Raw genomic sequence first — 14968 nt, forward strand, 5'->3', positions numbered from 1 at the left:
CCAGCTTTGCTGGGCTCTTTGCCATTTCCTGTTGGGGAAGAGAATATCCCACAAGTAAGGATGACGCCGTGGACCGGACACACCGTTGGAGAAAGTAATTTATCAGGTAAACATAAATTCTGTTTTTCTTTCTTGATCAAGATAAAATGTACAGTTAACAGAATTCAATTGGAATTATTTTTTTTTTTATCAAATTTATGTTAATCTCTTGGTGTCCTTTATTGAAAAGCAGATAGCTAGACTCAGGAGCATGCATGTGTCTAGAGTACTATACTGCACCAATTTTGCAAGAACGCTTACCCTACTGCCATCTAGTGCTCAAACGTATTCTGGCAAAAGTGCTGTCCTGTAGTTCTCCACGTGCACCCTACCTACCTACGTATTCTCTGCAACACAGAATGCTATGAGAACAAAGTAAATTTGATAATAGAAGTCATTTGGAATGTATTTTTTTTTTTTTTTAAATGTCTGCCTTTGAATCATGAATTACATTTTTAGGTTTCAACACCCCTTTAAAAATACAAAACTTTATTACCTCAGCATTACAAATATACAGATATGAAGGGGGAACCCATTATATTCGTACATATTTCACACTAAAAGTGCTTAATCATTGACCAACAGTTGGTATAACTGCTTTATACAGAATTGTTTTTAAGATCTCAAGAAATGTACCAATCTGCCACACCCAGTTTGCTTTAACACTTCCTCCGTGTTTTGCTGTTTTCTTGTGCAGTTTGTTTCATTTTAACATCAGATATTCTACTTTGACGTGAGTTCTAACTTCTCCATTAGTAGGGCCACAGTAGGGAATAGGCAAAAAACAAAAAAACAGATACTATATAGAAAAACACTTCCCCGTAGTGGGGCGCTGCCGGGATCAGTCTCTCCGGTGACATCTGTAGAACTGTAGTATATCCTGAATGGCAGTGCCTCTCTCCGAAGACCACAACTTCAAACTCTCGGAGAAATAAAGCTGTCCATAGAAATAAAAACGTTGTATTACCTTAGAGCATTGTTTCTCAACTGCGGTCCTCATTTACCCCCAACAGGCCAGGTTTTCATTATAGCTGAACTAGTGCACAGGTGAAATAATCAGCTGATGGGTGAGAGCAGGCTAGTAACCATGGTTGCTGATCAACTGATTACTTTACCTATGCACTGGTTTAGCTATAATTAAATCCTGACCTGTTGGGGCTACTTGTGGGCCGTGGTTGAGAATGCAGATACTAAATGAAATGTACTCACACTTGTCACTGACTCACAATTTGTAGCTTCCAGTAGTGCATTGCTGATCCTGATGATATTCTTCAACAACGTTTTCCAAGAGAACAAAGCAAATTAGATAATGGAAATAAATATGAAAATTATTTTAAATGACTTGCTCTATCTGAATCATGGAGGTTTTATTTTGGCTTTACTGTCCCTTTAATTGTGGATTTGTATTGTGATCAAGACTGACACATCTTAAAGGGACATGAAACCCAAAAATTTTGTTTCATCATTCATATAGAGCATATGATAAACAACTTTCCAATGTACTTATCTAATTTGTTTCTTTTTCTTGCTATCCTTTGTTAAAAACAAAAAAGCATACCCAGGTAGGCTTAGGTTTCGGAAGCTAGCTGCTGATTGGTTCCTGCTCATATAAACCTCTTATCATTGGTTTACTGATTTAATAAAGGATATCAAGAAAATGAAGCAAAATTAATAACAGAGGTATATTGGAAAGTTGTTTAAAACTGTACGTTCTATCTAAATCATGCTAGAAAATTTTGGGTTTCATGTCTCTTTAAGTATGGGGTTATTTTTCACAAAAACAATAAAATGTCTTTTTACAAACAATAAAATGGTTGACCGTGATTGCATAGACACTGAAAAGGGCTTATCTGCTGACGATAACTAGAGAAATATAGTGATCAGCAGCGCTTCTGATATATTAGCTTTAAATAACATGTTGGCAGTTTATAAGAATAATTTAGCAAAAAGTTTGAAACACCTGAACCGTTTTATGCTTTACATGTCTTGCTTTTTGTTTCAAGCATATTTCAATATAAATAAATAATACGATCACATTGTAAAATGCTTTTAATGAGACTGGCAGTTTCCCAGTGCATCTGATGGAAAAATATGGATCTGTCTGTCTGTTACAGGTTGCTTGCTAAGCGAAGAGAACTTTTCCTTACGATGTCCGAAACACAAGGTAAAATTACAAACAAAATTTATCTGCTATGATTGGACAACATATTACCAAACTAATGCATCAAATCAAATATAGGTCCTTCCTAGCAAACAGCAATATGTAATTATTATATGAGTAACTGAAATTTAAAGGTGCCTTAAAGGGAAATTAAGCTCAAAATGTACCCATAAAGGGCCAGATTAGGAGTGGTTCGTTAGCAGTTGCGTGCAAACGATATCAGGTTTATCACGGCTGTTTACGCGCATTTGGATGTAGTGCTCATATTAAGTAAACGTGATTGCTTGAGCGCAATTGAATTTAATGCGCTTCGGGATAGCACAACCTCAGAGCTCTGGTTAACTGTTTCACAAAACACATCAAAAATACATTTAAAAGTACAGTTACACTCATAGTAACACTATCTAATAAAAGTTATTCAAATATTCCATAAAAATGTTATAAGGCTCCAAGATATGAGGTCTCAGGCAAAGGGTTTTAACATAGAGATGCATAAATATACATGTCCAAATATGTATGTATGTGTGTGTGTGTGTGTATATATATATATATATATATATATATATATATATATATATATATATATATAATGTAGGGAAAATAACTCATTGTGTAACCCATTTACAAATCTGGACAAGTCAGAAGACTTGCTTTTCTCACAGAAACTCTCTGAATACATTGTTTACAATGCAGCAAAGGATTCTGGGTAAGATATACAAATGAGGTGAGGTTCACAATGACTCACTTTTTTACTTTAAAGTGAAGATAAACTTTGATGAATGAAAGCCCGGTTTTTACAAATACTATTAAATACTACTATTAAAAACAGGGGCACTTTCATTCATCAAAGTTTATAAAGCAGCCGTTTTGTTTAAAAACTTACCTTTCTTCTTTTCAAAGCCGGAGCAGCTTCCCCCACCCGGAGATCCTCTCTTCACACTTCAACAATGACTAATCCGGCTTATTTATTTTTAATTAAGTGTTATACATAGCAGAATATATTCTAAGTATTTTAAATAGATATTCCTAGATATATATACAGGTAGCCCTCAGTTTACGCAGGGGTTAGGTTCCAGAAGGAATGGTTGTAAATCGAAACCGTTGTAAATTGAAACCCAGTTTATAATGTAAGTCAATGGGAAGTGAGGGAGTAAGGTTCCAGACCCCTCTTAAAATTGTCATAAGTGACACTTAATACATTATTTTAAAAGCTTTGAAATGAAGACTTTAAATGCTAGACAGCATTATAGACCTAATACAATAATCACACAACACAGAATATATAATTAAACTAAGTTAAATGAACAAAAACATTTGCTAAATAGCATTATAAACCTAATAAAATAATCACACAACACAGACTTCACTTGCATTTTTCTGCAAACAGTTCTTTCTATGCATTCCAATCTGGACTGAGTTATAGACAGTAAAATCTTGTTCCTTTGAAATCTGCTCGATAGCTCAGGTCTGGTTAAACTGATTAATTTCAGCTTGCTTGGCTTTGCTGCAACACAAGCGGACAGCTCCACCTACTGGCTATTTTAATAAATGCACTGCTTCTCAACACTTTTCAATAGCAGTCACATGACTGGAAAAAAGGTGAAACGGTGTAAATTGAACCGTTGTAAAACGAGGGCCACCTGTATATGTGTATGTATGTATATATATATATATATATATATATATATAGTATGTTTTTGTGTGTGTGTGTATATATATATATATATATATATATATATATATATATTGTTTGTATATATATATATATGTATCTGTATATATCTATATAAATCATGTATACATATAGGTATAAATATATATTGTGCAAAAAAACATCATATATATATATATATATATATATTTGTATTTATGAATAAATAGAACATATTTTTCTATGTGAAGAACATTGGAATGTGAAATATTCATATTTTCATGTCGGGTTAGCACACTTTTACTTCTATGGGGGAATAGGTTATAGGGTACGTGATATTCTAAGTTCGGCTTTTTACTTGCATCGGGTTAGCGTGTGAGCAAAAACCTTTTACTTTCAGCCTGTAATACGAGCTTTACCCGATGAATGCAAAAAGCTTACTTCTAGCTGAGTTAACGCTCGAGCGAGAGCGTTAAATACCTCTCCACTTGTAATTTGGCCCTGTATGGGTAAAATTCACTGAATTGCCCCCTCAGATTCAGCTACTTGATCAGAAACTCCAAATTCAAAAGTTTATGTATTATTTTGTGAAACTCATTCACTAAAGCTCACTCATTTTTCTATTCCTTACTGAGGGCTAGATTACTATGCAGATATATATAGGGATACCTATTTAAAAATACTTAGAACATATCCCAATGTGAAGAACTTTGGAATGTGAAATATTTACAGTACAAACACAGTTAAACACTAATAAATATGAATATTGGATAAATATGATTTTCCATGTTTTCAGCTACTTGACTGCAAAGGGCTCCAATGCACATATATATATTATTATTATTATCAGTTATTTGTAGAGCGCCAACAGATATATATATATATATATATATATATATAGTGTGAGTGTCTGGAGTCTGGATGAAGGTATTTTGGACCATTCCTCCTTGCAAAACATCTCCAGTTCAGTAAGGTTTGATGGTTGCAGAGCATGGACAGCCCACTTCAAATCACCCCACAGATTTTCAATGATATTCAGGTCTGGGGACTGGGATTGCCATTCCAGAACATTGTACTTGTTCATATGCATAAATGCCAGATAGATTTTGAGCAGTGTTGACCTCAGGTTCAATGTCTTTCGTTGATCCGACGAGAGATGATTTTGCCTTCCGTTATAGGCTTGCACGTCTTTGTGTTCTTTTAAGGCATATTTTGGCGATGGATGTTAGAGGATCCCAGTCCTAGTGGGCTGAGGGATCCGAGACCTTAGATGCTGGATGGCAAATTGGATGCAATGTTTGGGGATGAAGTCAATCTCCTTAACGTCTCCGTTTTATTGTTTCTTTATGTTTCGGTTCCACTTCTGAGCTTAGTTGAATGAGGCCTCTGATTGGCTGGTTCCTTTGGCGTTCTAATTCACCTTGGGCATTCACCCGATGGGTGCTGCCTTCCTTTTATTTTTCTTAAGCTCATGTCTGATTTCCGTTGTTGAGAACGTTCTCCTCTGGAACCGATACTTGCGATTTGTGGTCGCGTGGGCACTTCCACGGAAGTTGCACACTTTTTGAATAATAGAATTATGTTTTCTAAGTTCATTTTTCGATCTTTCGGGTCGAATTTTCTTGGACCTTGAACAGTTCTGGAGTGTCCTTATACCAGGCAGGTAGAGGTCGGACGCTTTTCTGCTGTTACCTGGGTTCATGTCACCCTTGTGGCGCTGATTTAATCCTGTCGGATTCTGGATGTCACTTGGCCTATTGTTATGGACTCCGGACTCGGATCCTATTTCGCAGTATGAGGCCTAGTGTGTAGATACAACGCCTCTGAATGGAGGGTTGTGAGTACCGATCTAAGGTTGGCCTTTTCTGGCTACTCGCCTGTGAAACGGATCTGTCTTTTCAGACGTTATTATGTTTTTTTCAGGTCCCTGGGGACTCAGAACCGCGGTTTACATCATTTTTAAGTTAGGAGATGTGAGTGACCTATGTGGTCTAGTGTTCCGAGTGGTGAACGATTTACGTCTTCACTTGAGGTTCTTCCAGATGCTGACTCTTTAGTCTAATAAACATTTTCTTGTGGTGGCGGAGTCTCCTCCCTTCCCGCCTTGGGTGGGTCATCTCGTCTGGAAGCGTGGGCATGTCCTTCCTTTGCTCAGAGTTGCGTTACTCTGAGTGGAGTGCAGGGTCCCTGCCTTCTGTGGGGAGCTGTGAGGCTTCCAGCGTTTATCCTTTTAAAGGTTTTTTTTTGGAAGATCAATCCTGCAGGGATCTCTGGCTGTTGTCTCTTCCATATATTACCCTTGGTCTGACCAGGGTCTTCGACGTTCGGGTGTTATCCGCGTCCTCGTTGCAACTCTAGCCTTGGGGCTTACCAGTGAAGAGCCGAGGTCGGTTTCAGGCGGTCGCCCTTCTGGGGTTAGTTAGTTGACCATTTATCCTTGATGATCCGTTAGGGGCTTCATAGAGGGTGGTTTACGTCTAGCTCACTGGGATGGCAAGCAAGGTCCAGGGTTCACATTTACCTTTGGGTGTTGGTGGTTACCTGGCCAGTGTGTTTAACTCCTGGTTACGCTTGTCTGCAAGATTTTTACTTGCGATCCAGGAGCACTGGGTGCCGAATTCTTAAACTGTTCAGGAGTTCTTTCAGGCTCTTGGGTTTGAGGCTGTTGCTAGGTCGTCTAGTCTACGGACTTTCGATGGTGCGCTCCTATAAATAGGAGGCAGCTTAGGGTTCCTCAGGAAGTTAGATTTTTCGATCAATTCCGTTTTCAAAGACTCTGGCCTAGGACCATGTCTCTCCCTGGATTGGGTGTGGACGGTTCGGTCTCACTTTAGGTGTTTGTCGTCCCGCGTGCCTCTCTGAGGGGGTGGAGCTTTGTTCTCATGGGAGATGCCTATCTGCCTGTGGCTTAGGTTCTAGGTCTCTCTGATGGGTCCCTACTAGTCTTCTGGCTCATTTGATGTTCCTTGTAGACTCCAGGTGTCTTTCAACTAAGTTGGTGATATGGCCGAGGAGTCTCGCTTCTATGGTAGGGTGGTTTCTGTTGCTTTAGTCTCCTCTCCAAGAGTGGGGGATGGGTTCTCCTGGTTCGGAGTTACCTTAGTATCTGTGCGACCTGTGGGTCATTGTTTTCTTACCTTGTAAGGGTTTTTCCCTTCTTGCGTTTTCAGAAGCCTGGAAGGGGAGATATGGAGTAGTAACTGGTTCCATCGTTCCTGTAGCAGGAGGCTGGGGGTTTGAATCTTGATTGGGCTCCTGTTAAATGTTGGATTCTGATATTTAGATGCTGCGCCTGAGAACCCTCTTCCCTTGGGAAGTGTTCCTCTTTAGGAATGACAGCAGTGTAGGGGGTCTCGTACCTGAGCACAAAGTCTGTCCTGACTCACGGTAGCATGCCGTTTGTAGTAGTGGTCGGAGTTCTACTCGGGGGCTTTGCTCATCATAGATCCATCCTTTTTTTTTCTTCCAGAGGTCTGGGACTCTGGTCTTCGGTCTTTGACTAGCCTTTGGGTGGGGACCATTACCCTGCAGGGAAGGTTGGGGATCGGTTAATCTATGCAGTGTTGACCGTTTTCTTCTAGAGTCTGTCCTCCCCTTCGGTGGAAGACTTTTGATGTCCTCCTCTTTTCTACCAGTGTCTGGTGTTGGGAGGGGACGCTCCTTGGAGCCCGGTATTAGGAGGGCTGTTGTTGAATTTTTGGAAGGTTTGCAGTTTAAAACCAGCTACAGCTATTTGCACCTTGAATGTGTGTTAGCAGGCTTTAAGACGCCTTTCGGTGGTTTGGGTTCCACAATACTGAAAAAACAAGAAAACAGAGCGCCGCCCATCTAAGAGTAAAAGCTTTAATATTCTGCAATATGCGCAAGGTAAAAAAGACACTTACAAGATGTCAGATAAAATCAAGCCCAATAATAAAAGCTGTGAGTCGAGCGGTAGTCCAAGGAGAACCAGGAGGTGTTGAACCATCGACCCATGCCATGTCCGGGAACAGCACAGAAACCCGTGGGCGAGTAGGGGAAAGCCTGGAAGATCCGAGGGCGCTGATGATATCAGAGCGTTGAATGACCTCAACGCGTTCCGTCTGGTAAAGTCCAGACTTTCTCAAGAGGAGTATAGGAGTTGCGAGTGTTGGTACAGCTTATAAAGGCAGAATGAAGCACTCATAGGTGGATCTGATACATATGTGATCCTCACTTGCATGGAATATATTTATAAAAATGAGCAGCGGCTATTATGAATAAAAAATAATAAACATATCATGACAGAAGGTACATGAGATCTATACATGATAAATAATGTCCATTAATAAAAGCATCAAAGTGATCTTAACAAATGATGCGTACAGTTAATACTAGTGATGCACCGAAATGGAAATTCTAGACCGAATCCGAAAATCCAGGATGGACTTGGCCGAAAACCGAAACTGATACCGAAAATGTGTTTTTTCAAATTAATTTTTTTAGTTTTTTTTTTTTGCATAATTAGAGCCAATAAAAAAGCCCACACTTTTATTGAAAGTAATACACTAAAATGGGACCAAAATATCTTAAAACAATAATATGCTACACAATAATTTTACCAAGAAAAAAATAAAAAGTAAAAAAATGCAATTTTCGGCCAAAATGTTTCCTAACTTAAAACAATTATAAATATCAATATACTGTATTCTTCATTTAGTTCTATGTAACAGAATCATATTTAACTGTTTTGGGGTTTTTTTTAACAATTATCCAAATAAAGTATAGTCCTAGAAAACTCATTATATGCAGAACAGTAAGTCAAGTAATAAACTTAAACAGCAGCTTTAGGCTAGCATCAAATTTGAAACATGCTACACAATAATTTTACCGAAAATAAAAGGCAAAAAACCCGAAAACCGAAATAGCCAAAAAGGCTATTTTCGGCCGAAACTTTCTGCGGCCGAAATTTCGGTGCATCCCTAGTCAATACATAATAGAAAAATATATCTATCTCATAAGATATGTAATTGATAATTATCAGTATTATACATACAGGCTAAACATTGTATTTTTGGATTTTTGTAGTTCAGAATTTACAAATACATATTATTCTTAATATTCTGAAAGATAAAGAGTTAAACTGTAGATTCTCTATAATACAATATAAACAAATATTAACGAATCACAGCATTGACCTTTTCTATCACACTATCATTTTCATTTTGACCAATATTGTTTGAATTATCATTACTTGTGTATTTTCCAGCACATTAGGATCAATATTACTTTTTACTATCATATTTTGGTTCACAGAGAGCACAGTATTTACTTTTTTGCCTTGGGTTCCACGATGGCTGAGTCCGCTTTCCTACCTGGTCATTGAGAGTTCCTGTTCAGACGGTTTGGTGTTCTCTTGGAGCGCTGTTTGCTAACTGCTGGGATAGTTATCCTATTTCTGCTGTCTATGCTTGCCTAGCCTGCAGGTTTCGGTCTGATACGAGGCAACAGGGAACTCATGTTTTTCTGGAGTACCTTATGGTATGGTACTGTGACAGGGATATGAGGGTGTACTGCGAGTCCTCTTTTGGACATATTTCCCTGAGTATGGATTTTTTTCATCAAGTTCTTGTGTTTCTAGGGAGTTTGTCTCCCTGGGAGCTACTATCATAAGACAACCGTGGGTTGTTCTATGTTTGTTGAGCCGTATGGAATGATCCTTTGGATTCTTCTGGGAATCTGTTCTCCCTTTTGGGGGCAGGTAGTGGTCCTTGTCTTTCGGCCGGGTACTCTTCATGGGAGTCGAGAGCCGCGGGGCTGACTCCTCGGAGGCTGTTTGTTCTCGACAGACTCTGGGACTGAGTGGTCTCTAGCTCGGCTTTGCTGGCAGTGTAACTAATGTGCAGTTACCTATGCTTCAGGTTTTTATCCGTGTCATTTATATTTTTATAGGGTGTCGGGTAATTTCAGGCTGTGGTGCCTTTCGAAGGGGCCGCCTTTTTGTACTTACCTGTTGTTTGCATTCAGTGTCCTCTAGCTTGGGTATTGTTTTCACAGAAGTAATGAATGCAGCTGTGGACTCTTCCCGTTTAAGAAGAAAAACATAAATTATGCTTACCTGATAATTTTCTTTTCTTCTGACGGGACGGGAAGAGTCAACAGCTCCCGCTCGTGCTTTGTCTATAAGGCGGCAGTAATTTTTTGTTCTTCTGGCACATTTTTTTTCACCCTGATATTTCTCCTACTGTTCCTTGTTCCCTTGGCAGAATGACTGGGGATGAGGGAAGTGGGGGAGGTATTTAAGCCTTTGGTTGGGATGTCTTTGCCTCCTCCTGGTGGCCAGGTTCTTATTTCCCAAAAGTAATGAATGCAGCTGTGGACTCTTTCCAGCTGAAGAAAAGAAAATGATCAGGTAAGCATAATTTAAGTTTTTATCGAAAAAGCAAGCAAAATTAACCCCACAAGTTTTCTTTCATAATTCAGATAAAGCATGAATTTTTAACACATTTTTCATTTACTTCTATTGTCAAATTTTCTTCATTCTCTTGGCATCTGTTGTTGAAAGACAGGGGCGTGCGCTCAGGAGTGTGCACGTGTCTGGAGCACTATAATGTTATCCATTTGTAAGAGCACTACAGGGCAGCACTATTTCCTGCCTTGTGGTGTTCCAGACACCTACCTAGGTATCTCTTCAGTAAAGAATAGTATGGGAGTGAAGCAAAATTTGATCAAAGATGCAAATGAGGGGGGGGCTAAAATTGTATGCTCTGTCTGAATCACAAACGAACATTTTTGGTTTTCATATCCCTTTAATAAAGAGAATATTCTGCAATATTGTGTTCACTAAGTAAACATGTTATAAGGGATTCCATTTCAGTTTGCTATTCCTTTAATATTCCATGGTTTCTACAAGTCCGCCTCTTACTCATGAGAGCATCTTTTTCATGGTCTGTGCTTGTCTGCAGCACCGCATTCCAAACAAGCTAAGTGATTTAACGAATGCAGTAAGCAGACAAGCCATGCTGAATGTCCCATAATTCCAGGCTGCCCCTGTCCTCAGATCATATCACACAGCTGGTCTGCAGAAGTCTTTCCATAGCGTGACTCAGCCACGGAAGATAAGATTTGGTTTAATGAATTCATTAATTATATTTCGAAAACAAAAGCCACAAACCTGAGTCGTACAAGCAGTGTGAATACAAATTATGAAACTTGTGGGTTCTCAGCAAAGCACAGTTTTTAAAGGGACAGTCTACACCTTAGTCATATTAAAGGGACAGTCAACTCAAAATGTGTTATTTTTTTAAAAGATAGATAATCCCTTTATTACCCATTCCCCAGTTTTGCAAATACAAAAGCAACCATGGGGCTGTCTTTAGGGACACATTTTAGAGGTTTAAAGGTTATAAAGTATGTTAATATAACAATGTTGGTTGTCCAAAGCTGGGGAACGGGTAGTAAAGGCGTTATCTATCTTTTTAAACAATAACAATTTTTGTGTTGACTGTCCCTTTAAAGTCTTACCTTAGATTAAGCTGCAAATAGTCTCCTGCACCCTTTCTATATCGTGCAGCAGGGACTGTAAAAATGTTATTTTAAAATGAATATTGTTTCTGGCCACTTTGAAATGGCTGCCAAGCTCCACACACTGCTGACATCATTATCTGGGTTACACCTAGGCACTCTACTGAATAGCATTGACAGTCTGTTAAGTCAAACTAGTGAGCCTTTTGTGATTGGATGCCATGTGCAGCCCAGATTGTGATGTCATCACTGGGCGGAGCTTGGCAGCCATTTCAAAATAGTCATAAACAATATTCATTTTAAAATAACTTTTTTTTTCCGATCCTGCTGCATGATATAGAAAGGGTGCAGGAGGCTTTTTGCAGCTTAATCTAAGGTAAGACTTTAAGATGACTAAGGTGTAGAATGTCCCTTTAAATTACGCTATGACACACTATTTGAGGTCTGTTCCACACTCTGCTATGTTTCTAGATTTTACAGTTGCTGATTAATATGTTAACCATAAGCTACAATACTTGAAAGTGATGCAGCATATGTGTAAAAAGCTGACTAGAAAATATCACATGAACATCTGTAAGTTAAAAAAGGTAGATATTTTACCTAAAAATGTCCTCAGCTCACCAGAGTAAGTGCTGTGTGCTGCTGTCATTCAGCATGGTGAGAGAAAAACAACAGTCAATCAGCATCATCAGTGCTCAGCTCACACTTTACTTGACTGTGATCTTTTGGGATGTTTAGTAAACTTCCAACAACAATTGGTAATTTAAAATCAGAAGATAACTGTTATTTGTGACTCTATGCAAATGAAAAAAATGCGTAGGTATAAAATATCTAGCTAGATAATTATTAGATGCATTTTAAAATTACAGAATATTGTGATTTCCCAAAGAAGTGAATTAACCAGTTTTAACAATGTATGTATTCTTGCCAGGTTATCATGTTTTACTATGACGATCATATTATAGCTATAAAGACATAAAACAGTATTTGACTCATGATAGCTCACTCTTTCAGATTAGGGGTCTTATGATATATTTATAGGGTGATGGGGTAATTAAAATCGCCAGACCCCACAAAATAGAACCAATGCTGTGAGGTATTTGTTATTGTTATGAAAACCATCTGGCAGCGTTCAGACAGAGGACCATTCATTTGAAAGTGAAGGATTTTTAAGGAGTCTCAAGTTTTCTATGTATTGTAGCGGCGTTCCCCACCCCCTTGATGTAGTTACCATGGCAATCACCTGAAATTTAGATTTGTTGTGACTTCGCATTTAAAAGAGGGCAACTCCCTATTTTACAGGTGGTATCACATACCACTGTTAGATGCAGGTGTTTGCTTTTAAACTGTCAATAACCTGCAGATAAATTTAAACAGACTAACAAAGATCCCCACCTTCCCATCTCTGCTGGGAAAATTGGCCCCTAAATGAAAGGGCAGACTCCGCTTTTTTTAAATAAGGGGCCATTTCTTCCTGTAACATAAATTAAGATGCGGAATAGGGATTCTGTTTGAGCCCCCCAGCACATACACAGCAGTTTTAAGTGCAGGCTATTGCCGCTTTAAGAGTGATGTTCTGCAACTACAGGGGCATGCAACACCTCATTTGAAAGGGCAGGCTACTTTTTCAAATGAGGGGTCCCTTGAGCCTGTAAATTGCAGGTGATCACCTAAAAATTATAATAACCTAGAACAACAGATACAGCTCAGGTTTAACCTAAGCAGGGGAGGAGCTACAGCTGAGGCAGTGGGTGAGGGGGCATAGCAGTGGGGGTCAATTTCTAGTTGTCTAGTAGTAAACCACATGCGGCCGTGGTGACCTCAGAAGAATACAGCAGCCTCTTTCCCCATCTGCACTGTGTTGGGGTCCCCAGGATCCACTTTGGAAGGGGGACCTCAATATGACGACACATAGTCGTAATCCGCACAGGGGAAAGGATCCGCATCCAAAGGGTTTAAGCTGAGCAGCGAACTAAAGTGACTGTGCCTGCCCATGCCAGATGCACACTCTCTTACAAGTTCTGGGGCAAGCATCCTGATTGGCTGCTTAAAGTCCCTTTACAATGGGATGTGGCTACTGAGAATATTTTGAGGTAAAATATCTTCCAGTTTGCCATAGAGATGTTCAGGTGATATTTTCTACTCAGTCTGTAACAGATATACTGCACCACTGTCAAGTGATTCAGCATTTGAGTTACATGCGCCCCTTTTAAAGTACTAAAAATAAAAATTAATTTACTTTTAAAATAAAATGAGTTGTTTCTAATAACAAATATTCAGTATAAAATGCTAATGGACAATTATATTATAAACAAACAGGTTGTTAAATGTTGTTCCACAAAAACTAAAATGGAAATGAAACGAGGGGAACCAATTTGTATGCTATACTGGGTATTTTTATGACAATATTTTATGTTACAAAATGAGAGCACACTATGGAATATTTTTCCAAGATCTCTGGTTTGGTAATATAGTAAATGTCTGTATACTTTACTAAGTTATGTAGTAATGCATACCTCACAAAACATGACTGAACAAGCCCATTTAAATAGGCAAACCCCTTCCACCAAGATATTGTAAACTGCAAATGACTGATGTGTCTTATTTGCCCTAAAAATCAGTTATCAGGTCAAATGGCTACAATTCCAGTTGTAGCCACATGGTGGTAGTGTTTGCCTGTAAATTTATTTTTTAATATGTAAATTGTATTTGGAGAAAATACCTAAGAAAATGACTATTTATTCTTATATACCTGAGGTACTCAGACATTTTTTTTTCTTCTTAAAGAGATAAGGAAGTGCAAAAAGGAAATGCTCTAATGTATTAGAGAAATTTGTTTTTGCACTATGTCCCTTTCAAAGGGACATAAAAGTCCTGTTCATGTTTAAAATGATTGGTGATTTCATTATGCATGTTAATTGTCAGAAATTGATGCATATTGTTGTTTTTTTTATTTCCTTCCATAAGGCAGGGAGAGTCCATGACTTCATTCCTTACTGTTGGGAAATACAACACCTGGCCACCAGGAGGAGGTAAAGACACCCAGCCAAAGGCTTAAATAACCCTTCCAATTCCCCTATCCCCCAGTCATTCTTTGCCTTTTGTCACAATAGGAGGTGACAGAGAAGTGTCAGAAGATTTGGATAGTTCTGTAATGGGTATGTTCCCTTCGAGAAAGCACTGGAGTTTTAAGCAATCATGTCAAGCTCTCAGTGAGAGTACTGATGAAAGTTAGCTTCTGGAGATGCAAGGAAAGTTTTTCTGCGAACCCATCCAGACTATCGCCTAACAGCTCCTGAGCAATCAGTGTTGACAAGTTTTACTGCTTTCTGTTACACACTCAAGTCCATGTCAGAAGCGTCGCTGCAAGACTGTCACACTTGAGAGGCTGTGCCTGTTCCACAGCATGGATCCTGGAGGGTAAGATTGTTTTATTTATACACTTTTTTTATACAGGGTCACAGTGTGGCTCCTTATGCCTCGATAGGCTCAAGGGTTAACATCTCCTTCAGGGAGATTATTTGAACAGCAAAGGGTTATTTATAACTGCTTTAATGTGAGAGTTTTTGGGCTCATAGACTGTGTGCTTTTGGCTTGGAACAAACAGGTTTCACTTTTGTTTTTGAGTGTTGCGC

At 38.8% G+C, this 14968-nt stretch overlaps 1 protein-coding gene across 6 annotated transcripts in view; it reads left to right on the top strand.

Moving 5' to 3' along the window:
- The window catches only part of RAI1 (retinoic acid induced 1), a 602776-nt gene that overhangs the window by 576179 nt on the left and 11629 nt on the right, over positions 1-14968 (top strand). For all 6 annotated transcript variants that reach the window (XM_053694390.1, XM_053694387.1, XM_053694388.1 and 3 more), the window contains one exon: positions 2154-2203. In XM_053694390.1, coding sequence (XP_053550365.1) covers positions 2154-2203 — 50 coding nt within the window. The remainder of the gene's footprint in view (positions 1-2153; positions 2204-14968) is intronic.

This window comes from Bombina bombina, chromosome 11 (assembly GCF_027579735.1).
Source record: "Bombina bombina isolate aBomBom1 chromosome 11, aBomBom1.pri, whole genome shotgun sequence".
In the NCBI taxonomy this organism is placed as follows: domain Eukaryota; kingdom Metazoa; phylum Chordata; class Amphibia; order Anura; family Bombinatoridae; genus Bombina; species Bombina bombina.